Source organism: Eptesicus fuscus, chromosome 8 (genome assembly GCF_027574615.1).
Source record: "Eptesicus fuscus isolate TK198812 chromosome 8, DD_ASM_mEF_20220401, whole genome shotgun sequence".
Lineage (NCBI taxonomy): Eukaryota > Metazoa > Chordata > Mammalia > Chiroptera > Vespertilionidae > Eptesicus > Eptesicus fuscus.
The window spans coordinates 12,612,188-12,628,629 of NC_072480.1; the positions used below are offsets into that span (position 1 = coordinate 12,612,188).

The 16,442-nt window shown below is 45.1% G+C and overlaps 1 protein-coding gene and 1 non-coding gene across 2 annotated transcripts in view; both read left to right on the forward strand.

The window, feature by feature from the left end:
- The window catches only part of NEK5 (NIMA related kinase 5), a 75,548-nt gene that overhangs the window by 16,524 nt on the left and 42,582 nt on the right, over positions 1-16,442 (forward strand). Inside the window, exons 6-9 of the mRNA XM_054719777.1 lie at positions 3,450-3,536; positions 11,480-11,534; positions 14,482-14,682; positions 14,762-14,843. Coding sequence (XP_054575752.1) covers positions 3,450-3,536; positions 11,480-11,534; positions 14,482-14,682; positions 14,762-14,843 — 425 coding nt within the window. The remainder of the gene's footprint in view (positions 1-3,449; positions 3,537-11,479; positions 11,535-14,481; positions 14,683-14,761; positions 14,844-16,442) is intronic.
- LOC129150139 (small nucleolar RNA SNORD58) lies at positions 8,832-8,892 on the forward strand. Its single transcript, XR_008556871.1, has one exon. It is a non-coding gene; the product is annotated as a small nucleolar RNA SNORD58 (small nucleolar RNA).

A 16,442-nucleotide genomic window follows, 5' to 3' on the forward strand; every position in this document is an offset into this window, starting at 1 on the left:
TGTAGATAACTATATAAATCCATTAAATCGCCTGCCGACATGGCTCAGTGGTTGAGTGTGGACCTATGAACCAGGAGGTCATGATTTGATTCATGGTCAGGGCACATGCCCAGGTTGTGGGCTTGATTTCCAGTGTGGGGCATGCAGGAGGCAGCCAATCAATGATTCTCTCTCATCATTGATGTTTCTATCTCTCCCTTCCTCTCTGAAATGAATAAAAATATATTTAAAAATAAAGTGACTTTTCCTTTTCTAACAAATGCCTTGTTAAAAATAAATCCATTAGATCATTCAGATGGAAAAAGAAACATTCAGATGGTACTTTGTCTGAGGTTAAAATTCCCAAGATAAATCTTGACATGATAGAATAATGGCGGCAATGTTGTATAGTGTCCTCTAAACTTATCAATTGAGATGTAACTTTTTTTTTTTTTAATCCTCCATTGATTTTTAGAGAGAGGGAAAGACAGAGAGAAATATCTCCTGGGTCCGGGTGAGACCATGTGTCCCAGGATCCGGGTGAGGCCTCGTGCACCTAGGCCCGGGTGAGCCCAAGTGGCCCTGGGTCTGGGAGAGGCCAAGCGTCCCTGGGTCCGGGTGAGACCATGTGTCCCAGGATCCGGGTGAGGCCTTGTGCACCTAGGCCCGGGTGAGCCCAAGTGGCCCTGGGTCTGGGAGAGGCCAAGCGTCCCTGGGTCCGGGTGAGACCATGTGTCCCTGGATCCGGGTGAGGCCTCGTGCACCTAGGCCCGGGTGAGCCCAAGTGGCCCTGGGTCTGGGAGAGGCCAAGCATCCCTGGGTCCGGGTGAGACCATGCGTCCCTGGATCCGGGTGAGGCCTCGTGCACCTAGGCCCGGGTGAGCCCAAGTGGCCCTGGGTCTGGGAGAGGCCAAGCGTCCCTGGGTCCGGGTGAGACCATGCGTCCCTGGATCCGGATGAGGCCTCGTGCACCTAGGCCCGGGTGAGCCCAAGTGGCCCTGGGTCTGGGAGAGGCCAAGCATCCCTGGGTCCGGGTGAGACCATGCGTCCCTGGATCCGGGTGAGGCCTCGTGCACCTAGGCCCGGGTGAGCCCAAGTGGCCCTGGGTCTGGGAGAGGCCAAGCGTCCCTGGGTCCGGGTGAGACCATGCGTCCCTGGATCCGGATGAGGCCTCGTGCACCTAGGCCCGGGTGAGCCCAAGTGGCCCTGGGTCTGGGAGAGGCCAAGCGTCCCTGGGTCCGGGTGAGACCATGTGTCCCAGGATCCGGGTGAGGCCTTGTGCACCTAGGCCCGGGTGAGCCCAAGTGGCCCTGGGTCTGGGAGAGGCCAAGCGTCCCTGGGTCCGGGTGAGACCATGTGTCCCTGGATCCGGGTGAGGCCTCGTGCACCTAGGCCCGGGTGAGCCCAAGTGGCCCTGGGTCTGGGAGAGGCCAAGCATCCCTGGGTCCGGGTGAGACCATGTGTCCCAGGATCCGGGTGAGGCCTCGTGCACCTAGGCCCGGGTGAGCCCAAGTGGCCCTGGGTCTGGGAGAGGCCAAGTGTCCCTGGGTCCGGGTGAGACCATGCGTCCCTGGATCCGGATGAGGCCTCGTGCACCTAGGCCCGGGTGAGCCCAAGTGGCCCTGGGTCTGGGAGAGGCCAAGCGTCCCTGGGTCCGGGAGAGACCATGTGTCCCTGGATCCAGGTGAGGCCTTGTGCAACTAAGCCCGGGTGAGGCCACGTGCCCCTGGGTCTGGGAGAGGCCAAGCGTCCCTGGGTACGGGTGAAGCCAGATCCTGGGTCCGGGTGAGGCCGTGCGCCCCTGGATCCATCCGGGTGAGACTGGGTCCCAGGCCCGGGTGAGACCACGCGCCCCTTGGGTATGGGTGAGGCCACGTGCCCTTAGTCCGGGTGACGCCGTGCCCCTGGGTTCGGCCGAGACCAAACCAGAGGGAGTCGGACCTCCATTACCACCATTGTCCACCATCCAGAGCTGAGGGGTCAGTGCTGACATGTACACATAAGGAACTACTGGACATCGAAATTGGGTCTCAAAAGAACTGTTGGTCCAGGGGGAAGCTCGCTACAGATTGATTCATTTGCCTGTCAGCATAAATATTATTGCTCGTCTCACATTCAGTTCTTATTAGTATATATCTAGTGACATATGATCTCGTTCATCTAGAGGAAATGATGAACAAAATAGACTGAGGAACAAGAACAGAACCAGAAGCAAGGAGGCATCGATCGGACTATCGGGCCTCAGAGGGAGGATAGGGGAGGGTAGGGGGAGGGTGGGGGGAGGGGGAGAGTTCAACCAAAGGACCTGTATGCATGCATATAAGCCTATCCAACGGTTAAGTTCAACAGGGGATTGGGGCATGCGTGGGGAGAGGGGTGGGATGGGAATGGGGGGATGAGGACAAATATGTGACACCTTAATCAATAAAGAAATTAAAAAAAAAAAAAAAAAAAAAAAAAGAAATATCTATGAGAGAGCAACACATTGATTGGTTGTCTTCTGCACGAGCCCCTACCAGGCCTGGGCCGGGGAAGAGCCTGCCACCGAGGTCCGTGCCCTTTACTGGTATCGAATCTAGGACCCTTCAGTCCGCAGGCCAATGCTCTGTCCACTGAGCCAAACTGACTAGGGCAAGATGTAACATAATATGCATAAAGCTAGTGAGAACTTAGCGAAACAGACAAATTTACGCATGCTGGATATATGGGTGTAACTGTTTTGGAAGATAATTTGGTGGTAATATCAACAGATTTTTAAATGTTCTAATTTTGGGAACTTGTTGTAAAGGGATAATGTGAAATTTGTAATAATTTAAATGTCTAGTAATTGGGAAATTGTTAAATGTAATAGGACTTGGCATAGCCAGTACCTGAATATTATGTAGTCACTAACATTCATGATTTTGAAGACTTCTTGATGATGTGAGGAAATATTTGTTATATCAGGTAAAAATATGGAATTCTGAATTTTAAATACACTATGATCACAGTATTGTGAAAAATTGCATGGAAAAAGACAGGAAGGATATATATTAGAATTTTAACAATAACGTAATTGTTTTTGGGTGGTAAGATTATGGATAATTTTTTTCTTCTTTATTCACTTTTGTTTTTCTCAAATTTAAATCATGAGATTGCATTCCTTTGATAATTGGGAAGAGGGGACTTTTTGTAATATAACAATTTTTATAATGTAACAATTTTTGTAATATAACAATTGTACCTCTTTGTGGAGACTTTAGGCCATAACCTTTTTTTTTAATGTGTAAATTTTTGGGAGGTAAATTATAAATTTAAAAATAAACTATTTTTATTACTCTATTATCAATGTACAATATTTTTTCTTTAATATTTGCATGCATCAAATTTTGTTATCCATTTTTATACTTTTTTCTTGCATGTTCATATCTTAAGCCTTTTTTTCTCCAATAATAAACAATGTCATTTTATTATTTAACATAATTTACTAGTTCCACAGAACTTGCTCAAACTTGTGTTGGAACACCTTACTATCTGTCTCCAGAGATCTGTCAGAATAAACCCTACAACAACAAAACGTGAGTGGCTGACTATGGTTTAAAGGTCTCAGTAAAATCAGACGGATTCTCTCTTTCTTATGATACTTTTGTAATTTTATTTTCTTCACTAAAGGCCCGGTGCACGACATTCATGCACGGGTGTGTGTGTGTGTGTGTGTGTGTGTGTGTGTGTGTGTGCGCGCGCGCGGGGGGGGGGGGGGGGGTGGTGTCCCTCGGCCCAGCCTGCACTCTCTTGCAGTCTGGGACCCCTCGCTCTTTACCACCCACCTGCAGGGGGGGTGGGAGAGGCTCCCGTCACCTCTGCTGCGCTCAGCCTGTGAGCCCAGCTTCTGGCTGAGCGGTGCTCCCGCTGTGGGAGGGCTTAACCATGAGGGGGCAGCTCCTGCATTGAGCGTCTGCCTCCTGGTGGTCAGTGCGCATTAGAGTGACTGGTCGTTCCCCTGTTTGGTCGATTTGCTTTTTAGGGTTTTATTATATAGGATGTGTGAAATTCAATTCCCAGTCAGGGCACATACAAAAATCAACCAATAAATGCATAGATAAGGGGAACAACAAATGGATGTTTCTTTTTTCTTTCTCTCCCTTCCCTCTCTAAAATCAATCAATAAATAAATTAATTAAGAAAAAGGAACCATATTTGATACATACATATGTATGGGAACCCCACATACATGAGAGAGTCAGAGATCCCACATGCAGGAGAGGTTCAGAGATGGAGGGGACATGGGTATCTAAGACATTCTGAGCTAGGGATGAGTTAAGGTGCCTTAGGGGCTTCAAAGGGTCATTGCAATATGATGAGAGCACCTTTAGAAAATGGAAGTTTTCCTTGCCCTGTAGATAGGTCGAAAGAAGTTATCTCTGATAATGGTTTGTTACGAGCTAGGCTCCTAATTTAACTTCTTCTGGGTAGTTAAAAAGAGGGGCAGAAATTTCTCTGGAGCCTGTGGCTAAAGTTGCCTTTAGCTCAAAGTAATCTGCATATCACTGAGGCACTTCTGGGGGTGCTTGTTCTGGAAACCCCCCACCCCCCCAGCAATACCTTCTTACTGTGGTCGGCAGTTAGACAGACATGGGCAGAAGGAGGACGATGGGCCAGGTACAGAAGGTCACTTTGGTGGAAAGCTCGGGTGCCCAGCAAAGGACAATTGTAGGGTGGGACCTCATCCCTAGGGTGACTTTTCCTCCCCTGGTCATGAGGTTTGGATCTCTGACCTTCCCTCCCTAGAGATAACATCTAGGCCTCAGTTGTATTTCAGCTCCAGGCCCAGGAAAGCAGCAAAACCAGAGAAGTGACCCCACAGCTGACCTCAGGACCAGCTGCATTGAATAATGACCCCCTGTCCTGGCCCCGACCAATCAGTCAGTGGAGACCCCGATCCTGAAAGGACACACCTGGAAAGCTGCTGAATATTCCTCTGGGACCTCCCCTAAAATCTCCACCCTTAAAATCCTTAGGAAAGCCTGGCCAGAGTGGCTCAGCTGGTTGTGTCCTGTGCCCTGAAAAGTTGCTGGTTCCATTCATGGTCAGGAACCTGGGTTGTGGGTTTGATCCCCAGTCAACTGATGTTTCTCCCTCACATCAATGTGTTTATTTTTCTCTCTCTCTAAGCATGTCTGCGTGTCCTGGGGTGAGGATTTAAAAAACCCCAAAACCTCAGGAGCACTCCCGAGCCTTCCCCTTCCCCCTCATACCCCCAGGCACGTCACTTTACCTTCCTCACCTCTAAGCTCCAAGATCCCTTCCTTTGCCTCTCTAACTTGTTTCCTAAACCCATTTCTTCTGCAAATTACTTCTACTCTGTGATTTTCTAAATAAATGTTCTCTTATAGGTTGGGTCTTGGCTCTGAATCCTTTCCCAGCCTGAACTTAAGTACCGAGGTTGCTGAACCCAGGTCCAGTCTGACCCCACCAGCCTAATACCTGGTGCTATTCCTGCAGTTGCCAGTGAATATGATAAGTTCTTTGGTGGCAAGAAAAGAATTCCAAATGCACACACATGGGGAAGTTTAAAAGTGAGGGCAAGACTTTATTGTGAATTAGGGGAATTAATGCTCCCTTGGGGAAGTGGAGGGTGAACAGGCTCTAACACCCTGTCATGAGGCTCATGTTAATCCTCCATATATCTTCTTGGTTCAGGTAAAGGACAAAGAGCCATTCAAATTCCTAACTTTTCCTGGGCCCAGAGTTGACCTTCCTTCCAGTAAATTCTATTGGCGTTTCATGGCCTCTATCCAATTCAATTACCTTTCCAATTGTCCCCAAGCTAGTGATAACCAGAAGGGTGAGCCAAGGTCCCCTCCACCTCCCCCAACCCCCTGCCTGGGGTGGTGTCTCACGATGCTAAAGAATGAGCTCCACAAACCAGAAGATTTAAGCAAAAGTGTGGAAAATTTATTACAGACTCAGACTCCCCACATGAGGAGGGGACCCAAATAACGGGTTGCGGGTTGCCAGTGCAGCTAGTCAGTCTAGGGGTATATATATGCTATAAGCCTGCTCTATAATCTATCTGTGTCACCACCTGATTGATTCCCTCATTGTTCTTGCCCAGCAACGGACCGGAACTTTCTTTGCTCCTCTGCACCAATACACCTTGCGGTTGCAGGACCTCCCTCGGTTTCACATGCCTCCTGCTCTGTGTCCAAGAACGTTCTGTTATTTTTGCATGGTTGGTTTTTGTGATTAGGCTTGTTCAAACTACCATGTCGGTCCCTACCTATGTTCCACCTGTCTTTGTTTTCCACTGAACCCCTGCCCTGTCTGCCTGCGTGTCAAGCTAACTTCTCTCACTAGGTCCTGTCCCTTTGTTTTGTCATCTGACTCCCATTATGCATGTCCAAAAGTTTCATTACATCATCTAGTTCCTATTGTGCATGCTGAGCAGAGCACCCCTGGGGGTATTTCTGAGGATTAAGTTCTCTGAAGTGTGTGAGTGAGTCTGTTTACCTGAAACTAGATGGAATTCTGCACTGTTACCTGCTTCTGCTTCTCCATTTATTAAGATTACTTCGTTTACTTTCTTCCTTACATTAATAACTATCTTTATCATATTAATAATTAGCTACCAATGCTGACAATACCACTGCCAACATAAACACTATTTATTTTATTGCAGAAAAGTGTTGTAGATGGGCAAGATAGAAGGCAATGATGACAGAGCACTAGATTAGGAGCTCAGAATCCTAGTCTTACTAGTACATAGGAATTCAGAATGAGTCACCCCAAGATATGCTTCTATGGTATGTGGATTATTTTTTAGTTAAAGGCAACCAAGACCCTGTGGGCTCAAAAGAAACGTCCGCTCCCCCTTAATTACCTGGTAGAATTTAAATTAGGGGCCTTCCCATAATAAGAAATTATCAGAGATTACCTTTTGAGCTATCTACAGAGCAAGGCAAACTTGTAATTACTCCAAATCTGTTCTTATCACCCTGCAGTGGCTTTCTTCCCCGATGAAGCCTCAAGGTACCTTACCTCATTCTTAGCTCAGAATGTCATAATACTTCATCTTCCCTTTCTGTCTCTGAGCCTCTCATGTATGCAGGGTTCCCATGTGCACATAGATAATTAAATTTGGTTATTTTCTCTTAATCTGCCTCATGTAGATTTAATTACTAGCCCTGTTGAAAGAACGTTGAGGATAGAGGAACTTTCTTCCCCACACTTGGCTCTGTCACCAGCTTGACCGACGCACTTGACCTCTGAAAGCCTCAGTCCCCTTACCTGTAGCAACAAGAATGCTGGCGAGGTAATCATTAAGGTGTCCTCCGCCTTTAAAACCCAGCTATTTTTTTAATGTATGTGATACCAGAGCCTAGGTCTCAGGAGTAATATTAATATACATAGTGATAAAAGATGAAGATGAGGTAGTTTCTACTTTCATTTAAGGAAAAGAAAAACATTTTTTCGATTTTCAAAGCTTGACTGCCATTTAAACCATTTGGACTCGTAGGAAGACTGAGTTCCTTTTGGGAGTTAATTGTCTATTTGTTTAGGAAAATGCCCAGGGACATGTGGCCGTTTGAAAGGTAAAAGGAAGGCAAAGCCCAGTTAGTGGAGATTTACAAAGACAAGAGTAAACATTCCTCTGCATAATGAAAGAACAGACATTTGTTTGCTTGTTTTTGAGCTGACTCCTGGCACCTGTTTGGCCTCCAGAGGAGCAGGAGTGCAGCGGGCGTGGGGCTGGGTAGAAGGGCAGGCTCCGGAGCAGAATTCAGTGCTGCCGGCCCAGAGCCCCAGGTTAGCGGCACTGCTTTGTTTCCTTGTACTGTTTTTTCAGAATTCGGGTCAACATTCAAATACGTTCCTTTTAGCCATAACCAGCTGTGCCCTCTGGACCGGGAACTCATTCCCAGGTTCGCCTCAGTCCTCCCCACACAGGGGGGCTTTACTTGTGGGCCGGGGTGTGGGAAACATTCACACCTACAAAGAATGTTTATTAGTTCATTTGAGCCAAACTGATGACAGTTGCTGGGAAGCAAAATCTCCACAAATTGAGAAAATGCTACTAAGAATGGCAGTCTTGCACCTTATTTTATACATTTCAATAAAAAAATAGATATACATGGGTTACATGAAATCCCTTGGTGACATATTAGGGAGGAGGGAGAAAGCAAAGGTGGGGGTCACTTCTGGGATTGGATGAAAAGGAAAACGATGGACACACATCTTTTGCAGAGGTGGGTGCAGGACAGTTACAGTCAACAATTAACATGTTAACAATAACAGTGAGGATAGAGCTCTGGTGTGGCTGGTGTGCCAGGAGGGTCCAGAGAAAGAAGTTATCCTGACAGTCGAAAGGTATGTCATCACAGATGCAAAAGACAATAGACAGGTTCGATTAAGGTAAAGACTGACGTTTTTCAGGGAAGATTCTAGCATAGGACATGACTGAAAGGTTAACATGGTGATATGCGGGCAGGCTAAATAGCGATCTCAGATGGTGGTTAATGTAAGAAAACATTCAAACCTGTAAAGAAGTTTTGTGAGTTTATTTGAGCCAAACAGTCAACAAATTGCCGGGAAGCAGAATCTCAATGTATTGGGATAGTGCTCCGGAGAATGGCAGTTCTTCGTTTTGTTTTATACATTACAGTCACAGTGGGTTACATGAAAGACAGATTGGGGAGGCAGAGAAAGCAAAGTGTGTGGGCGGGGAGGGGGTAACCTTTGGGATTAGATAAAAGTAAAATGATAGACACTTGCTTCTTTTACAAAGGTGGGCACAGGATAGTTAGCAGTCAACGTGTCACGACGCTAAAGAATGAGCTCCACGAACCAGAAGGTTTAAGCAAAAGTGTGGAAAATTGGATGACAGTCTTAGGACACCTTTGGATTAACCGTGAAAAGAACCATGTTCTGAGCAACCTTGAAGTGAATAAAATAATAAGTTGTGTGTGTCTTTGAGAGTACGTTTACTGAAGCAGGGAACAGTGAAAAAAAAAAAAGTGTGGAAAATTTATTACAGACTCCGACTCCCCCCATGGGGAGGGAGCCCAAATAACGAGTTGCCAGTGAAGCTAGTCAGTCTAGGGCAGTGGTCGGCAAACTCGTTAGTCAACAGAGTCAAATATCAACAGTACAACGATTGAAATTTCTTTTGAGAGCCAAATTCTCTAAACTTAAACGTCTTCTAATGCCACTTCTTCAAAATAGACTCGCCCAGGCCGTGGTATTTTGTGGAAGAGCCACTCAAGGGGCCAAAGAGCCGCATGTGGCTCGCGAGCCGCAGTTTGCCTGCTCTATATCTATCTGTGTCGCCACCTGATTGATTCCCTCGTTGTTCTAGCCCAGCAACGGACCTGAACTTTCTCTGTTCCTATGCACCAATACACCGTGCGGTTGCAGGCCTGACCTTCACGATAACAATAACAATGAAGAAATTTGTGGTCTCCGTCCAGGTGCCCTGGCGCATTGGTTGTGCCCTGATGGGTCCAGAAAAAGGGAAGTTACAAGTTACCCTGACATTCCAATGATATGTTATAGATGCAACCATAGACAGGCTTAGTTAAGGTAAAGATTAACTTTTGTCAGGGAAGCATCTAGCCTAGGACATGACTACCTGCCATAAACTGCTTTTTAATTAAAAGGCTTTAATTTCAGACCATCCTTTGTGGTTACTTTAGGTCTATGAGTTTGCAAGGCTGCCATTCAGGCCTTCCCTGTGTGGCCCCTTTTCATCCACCGTGGATAAAGAATAATCGAATTTATTTAGGGAAAGGGGGTGGAGGATGGGACATCCAAAGGGAAGGGCTGCACAGCACTGAGCCCAGGGGACATTGGGTCCATGATGGCAGCACCCGGGAGCTGGAGTTTCATCCCCATGTGCAGTCACTGGCAGGAAACTTGTGTTGTCAGTGGGTCCGGGGCTGAGTCGGTGGGCTTGGAATGCAGATGTGCAATCAGGCATCTTCAGGACAATTTCCATTCCTTGTATGGTCTGACTCCTGGTGTCCAGTGAGCTTTTTTTCTGGTCTTTTGTTCTTCCGGAGGGGAAAAAGAGTGGTGTGGGCTGCTCCCCACAGGAGAGAGCGAGCTGGGTCCTTTGTCTTAAGGCTTTTATCTCTCTCTTGCAGGCAAGGACTTTTAGGGGAGTTCTCAGGGGAGGGTTTCAGCAGAATTTTCATCAGTTTGCTAGGTGGGGTTTCAGGGTCGAGGTCTACTGATTGATCAGTGCCAACGCAGGGGGTCGTCAGTTACTTCAGCTGGTCCTAGCATCACGCACCTGGTTTTTCTGAGCCTGGAGTTGAAATACAACTGAGGCCTAGATGTTATCTCTGGGGAGGTGACCTTCTGTATCTGCTGTAAATTGCTCAGCCAGTTTGTTCAGCTGTCTGTCTCAGTGTTCCCATTCCACTTGTCCTGGCTTACTGGCCTGTCTCATCTTCTTACTGCCTTGAATTCTCATTATACATTTTTTTGTCTTTTAAATTCATGCTTTTTATTCCATAAGGTAACTCCTTATTAAGCCAATCACATATAGCAATCACATATAAATACTAAGTATGAAAGAGCAAGTCTCTAGTCATCTATATATATAAAAGCCTAAGCAACCAGTCGACCGGTAGCTATGATGCCCACTGACCACCAGGGGGCAGACGTTCAATGCAGGAGCTGTCCCCTGGTGGTCAGAGAGCTCCCATAGTGGGAGCACTGCTCAGCTGACCAATGGGCGCCAGACGCCTGGCTCATGGCTGGTGAGCGCTGCTGCAGCAGCAGTGTGAGCCTCTCCCATGGACACTCCCCCTGTGCACCCCGCCCCCATCTGGACCAGGACCTTGGCAGCGGCAGGCACAACAGGGCCAGGATGAACAGGAGCGGTGCCTGGCCCAGGCTCAGGCTCCTCCCCAGTCCCCTGCTGCTTCGTGTACTACTACATCCCTCGGGGGATGTAGGACTGCTGGTTTTGGCCTGCTCCCCGCAGGCCAGGCCGAGGGACCCCACCAGTGCACTGGGCCTCTAGTATATTATAAGCACATTTTCCAAGTTTATTGAGTACCAGATACTATGTTCATCACTTAATGTGTGCCTGTGGGGGAAGAAGAGGGGAAAAGGAGTGGTGTGGGCTGCTCAATACCTTTGGTTCTGTCAATAGCCTTGAGTAGAACATACCTGGCTAACTCAACCGACTTTTACCTTTTGAATCAAAACAAATTTATGTTTGAGTCCTGCCTTGCCCCACCAAATGCTCAAAATTTCATATACATTTTATTTGAGCACATGATATTGAAGTATACCTTTTCTCTGTTAGGATTCTGATACAACTACAAATTGTTTTTATTTTACCTCCTATGTTAGTAAGAATAAGAATTGATAATGTGTCTGAAAACATTTCAAAAAACTAGTCAACCTATATAAAACTGCAAAGATACACAAGTATAAAGCACTGTAAGGATAAGGCTTTTATTAAGAACTATGGATATGTTTTTGGCATGTAAACTCTTATCTCCTCCAGGGACATTTGGTCTCTTGGCTGTGTATTATATGAGCTCTGCACACTCAAGCATCCTGTAAGTATATTAATTGGCAAATTAATGATGAATTTTTGAAACTATTAACTTATGAGAGAAAAAGTTTGGTATCATTAAATTATTAAAAATTATGTGGGATAGGGGGGTAAATGGTAATGGAAAAAGCCTATATAATAAAGAGATAATATGCAAATTGACCATCACTCGAACACACAAGATGGCCACCCCCATGTGGTCAAAGATGGCTGCCCCCATGTGGACACAAGATGGATGCCATAAGATGGCCAGCAGGGAGGGCAGTTGAGAGGGACCAGGCCTGCAAGGGAGGGCAGTTGGGGGCGATCAGGCCTGCAGGGGAGGGCAGTTAAGGGTAACCGGACCGACAGGGGAGGGCAGTTAGGGATGACCGGGCCGGCAGGGGAGGGCAGTTAGGGATGACCAGGCCTGCAGGAGAGGGCAGTTAGGAGCAATCGGGCCAGCAGGGGAGCAGTTAGGTGTCGATCAGGCTGGCAGAGAAGTGGTTAGGGGGTGATCAGGCTGGCAGGCAGAAGCGGTTAGGGGCAATCAGGCAGGCAGGCAGGCAAGCGGTTGGGAGCCAGCAGTCCTGGATTGTGAGAGGAATGTCCAACTGCAGTCAGATATCCCTTGAGGGGTCCCAGATTGGAGAGGGTGCAGGCTGGGCTGAGGGACACACACACACAAACACACACCCCTCACCTGTGCACTAATTTTGTGCACCGGGCCTCTAGTATAAAGATAAAGGAAAAAAGAAAGCAACAAAAAATTATGTGGACAAGCTATTAAGAAGAAAAATAGATCTATATATGCTGATGTGGAAAGCTGTCCATATATTATAAGCTATATTATAAAGTAAAAGTTCCAAGTTGAAGAATAGTATATGTAGCACATTTGCATTAAATATAAACTAGGTGAGGCCTGGCCAGTGGCTCAGTTGGTTGGAGAGTTGTTCCATGTACCAAAAGGTTTCGAGTTTGATTCCAACTCTGGGCACATACATAAGCTTTAATCTCTGGTTGAGGGCACTTACAGGCGGCAACGGTCTATGTTTCTCTCACATCAACGTCTGCCTGTGTCTCTCTCTCACTTCTCTCTCTCTCTCCCTTCCCTTCCTCTCTCTAAACATATCCTCAGGTAAGTATTAAATAAACAAACAAACAAACTGTGAGCATATATAATCAGCAAAGGAAAAAGGTACATGGGGTAAAGTCTATAGGAAACCAGGCACAAGCTTTCAAGAGCCTTTCCTAGTAGATACACAGGATGTGCTAATTCCTGTAGCAACAAGTTGTGACAACACGTATGAAATGCTATGTACCAGGGAAGCTCTAGAGACCCAGTGCCTAGGTTTTTATTTCAGACTCTTCATGTAGGCACCCTCTGCCTGGCATGAACCAAACTTCCACACTCCTAGAAAGAAAGCAGTTCAACATAAACATATTGTTTACATAAACTGTGTAGGTAAAGAGAGCCACTCTGAATATTTAGGGAATGGTGGGAATACTCCAGAAATCTAAGTTCCCAGATGTCAGCCAAGGACCAATATTGTAAGCAGGATAGCAGTCAAAGGCCTGCTATGTTAACTCTTTTCTACACAGCTGTCATCATCATCATCATCATCATCATCATCATCATCATTATTGTCCAAGGTCACACAGCTAGTAAGTGTCTTACCAAAACCTGCATCTTTACTGCCACACCTTGCTGCTGAACATTTTTATTACAATCATGTGTCGCCTAATATCAGAGATACACTCTACGAAATGCGTAGGTGATTTTGTTGTTGTGTAAACATTATGGAATGCAATTACACAAACCTAGATGGTACAGCCTACTAAACACCTAGGCTATATGGTATAGCCTATTAATCCTATTGTAATGAATACTGTAGGCAATTGTAACACAATGGTATTTGTGTACCTAAACATCTAAACATAAAAATGGTACAATAAAAATAAGATATAAAAGCCCTAGCTGGTTTGGCTCAGTGAATAGAGCGTCGGCCTGTGGATTGAAAGGTCCTGGGTTTGATTCCAGTCAAGGGCAGATGCCCGGGTTGCAGGCTCGATCCCTAGTAGGGGGCATGCAGGAGGCAGCCGATCAATGATTCTCTTTCATCATTGATATTTCTATCTCTCTCTCCCTCTCCCTTCCTCTCTGAAATCAATAAAAATATATTAAAAAAAGATAAAATGTGTGCACACATGCATGTGTGTGTGTGCAAGGGTGGGTATGGGTGCGCAGGAGGTGGGTTCCCGGGCTCCCCTGCTCTCCAGCCCACACCCCTTGCTCCAGTCATGGGTGGGCACAGAGCAAGTGGACAGCATGCTGAGCCTCCTCGTCTGTTTAAATCACCCAGAGCTAGTAGTAAATTCAACAACTTAGTTGGTTCCAGCCTTTTTTTCAACATTGCAAACACACATGGTTGTATATGTGTTTCAGTGGTTGACTGAAACATTCTTATGTAACAAATGGCTGTAAGTGTAAATAACTGAAGATTTTATACACTGGAAGAATTTCTGATTTATGAAGAATTTTTGTAGAAATGTTTGTGTTATGTTAATTTAAAAAGCAAGATGTAAAATTTCATATCATTATGCCCTCAACTCTATAAAACAAACATTATTTTTAAAAAGGAGTAGGAGGAAATATATCTCTGTGTGGTGAAATTATACATATTTTCCCTGCCAATTTATAATTTTCTGTATCTTCGTTTTCTAGGATGCATAAATATTAGTTTGATAATAAGAAAAAAATGAAACAAAAATATTGATTTAAATAACATAGCCTCTCAGTGAATAACTGCCAATAATATCAACTCACAAAATATTAGCTGATGAAAACAATTTAGGGTGGGCCATGGTGCTTCTAACTGAACTTTAAAACATAATTTTGTTTCTTGATATTACTTTAAATACTAGTATTGCATTTTTTCCTAATTTAGTGTTGTTATTCCTTGTCCTTTCAGTTTGAAGGTAACAACTTACACCAGCTGGCTCTGAAGATTTGTCAGGCACATTTTGCCCCAGTATCTCCAAGGTTTTCCTGTGACCTACGGTCCTTGATATCACAGCTCTTTAAAGTATCTCCCCAAGATCGGCCATCTATTAATTCAATTTTGAAAAGGCCCTTTTTAGAGAATCTTATTGCCAAACACTTGACTCCTGAGGTGAGTTCTGAGGTGATCCTGTCTGGATTTTGACAGAGGTTTTGGTTAGCAGGCTCTCGACACTTGTGTTTGGTTTTAGGTCATTCAGAAAGAATTCAGTCACACCCTAATAGGTAGAACAAGATCATCAGTTTCTCAATCTGCTGGGAAGATGGTCCAAGGTAAGAATGATTTAACTAAGCAATAAAAAACATTTATTACATGGGTCTCACATAATGAGTTATAACATATGGCTGGCAACATTAGCAGGGAAATTTCACCAAATATATTGAACACGGACATTTAAAAATTTATGAGCAATATCTGCAGGAGACAAAATCCTCTTGTCCAGCGGTGACTCGGGGTGTGCCTGTACATCTCGCTGCATGACCTGGAGGAGTCAGCTTCTCTCTTCTCATTAGTCAGGAGACTTTATAAAGCAGTGAATTTGCTAATAAAGAGGTAGAATCCAAACTTAACTTTTGTGTAGGGAAGGTATAGAGAGTAAGAGAAGATTCAGAGACAGACATGGGATGAGGAAATGAAACTTATTTTTTTTTTTTAAATAGAGAGGGTGGACTGGCAACTAAGAATTCTCTAGGAAAGGCCCAATGGAGCTGAAGTTAGGATCGTGGAGAGAACCATAACTATGTGACCCCCCAAAGAAAGCAGGTGATACTTCATGATAATGTTAAGTAGAATAAATTTTAGTGTCAGGAATCAGCTGATGACGTGATGAGGAGCAGGATTGAGCCATAAACAAATGTCTTTAAAGAATGAGGAGATGTAGCCCTGACTGGTTTGGCTCAGTGGATAGAGCGTCGGCCTGCAGACTCAGGGGTCCCAGGTTCGATTCCGGTCAAGGGCATGTGCCTTGGTTGCGGGCACATCCCCAGTGAGGGGTGTGCAGGAGGCGGCTGATTGATGTTTCTCTCTCATCGACAGACGCTTCTGATTCTCTCTCCCTCTCTGTAAAAAATCAATAAAATATATTTTAAAAAAAAAGAATAAGGAGATGTAGAAAATCTCTCTAACGTATCAGTGATAGGGAAATACTATTCACTATGATAGAGAAACTAAAATTGAGGGACCTTATAAAGGGAAAATTAAAAAGTTAACCCTTTTACTATGTTTAATTTGATTTTGCACTGTAATGTATTGTTTTAGATTGAGAATGTTTAGAAAGTAGGCAAGTACAGGATGAGAGAAAGTGCATTGTCAACATCTCTAATATGGGAAAGATAGGAAAACAAGAACAAATTTTGATGGTAACAAAGAAAACGTATTAGACTTATGCGAATATTTCAAATAACAATGTGACATGAATGGTGTGGCCTGATAATTCAAACTCTGAAGACTGCATTTAATTACTTGTGCCATTACCTTATGCATATTGTTTCTGTAAATGCTAATATTCATTTTTAATTTTAAAAAAGGTAGTATTATATATCGCCCTAGCCAGTGTGGCTCAGTTGGTTGAGCATTGTCCCATGCACCAAAGGATTGCTGGTTCAATTCCCAGTCCAGGTGCATGCCCGGGTTGCAGGCTCAATCCCTGGTGGGGGGCGAATGGTAGGCAGCTGATCCATGTTTCTCTCTCTCTCTCTTTCTCCCTCTCCCTTCCTCTCTCTCTAAAATCAATAAAAACATATATGTTTAAAGTGTTATTACATGTTACTAGAAATATGTAAAGGGACACTGGAGAAATGGTTTTTTCCATTCAAAGAAAATGCATACAAATTTTTCATCAGTATTTCTCTCACTGGGCATAAATGTCTCTG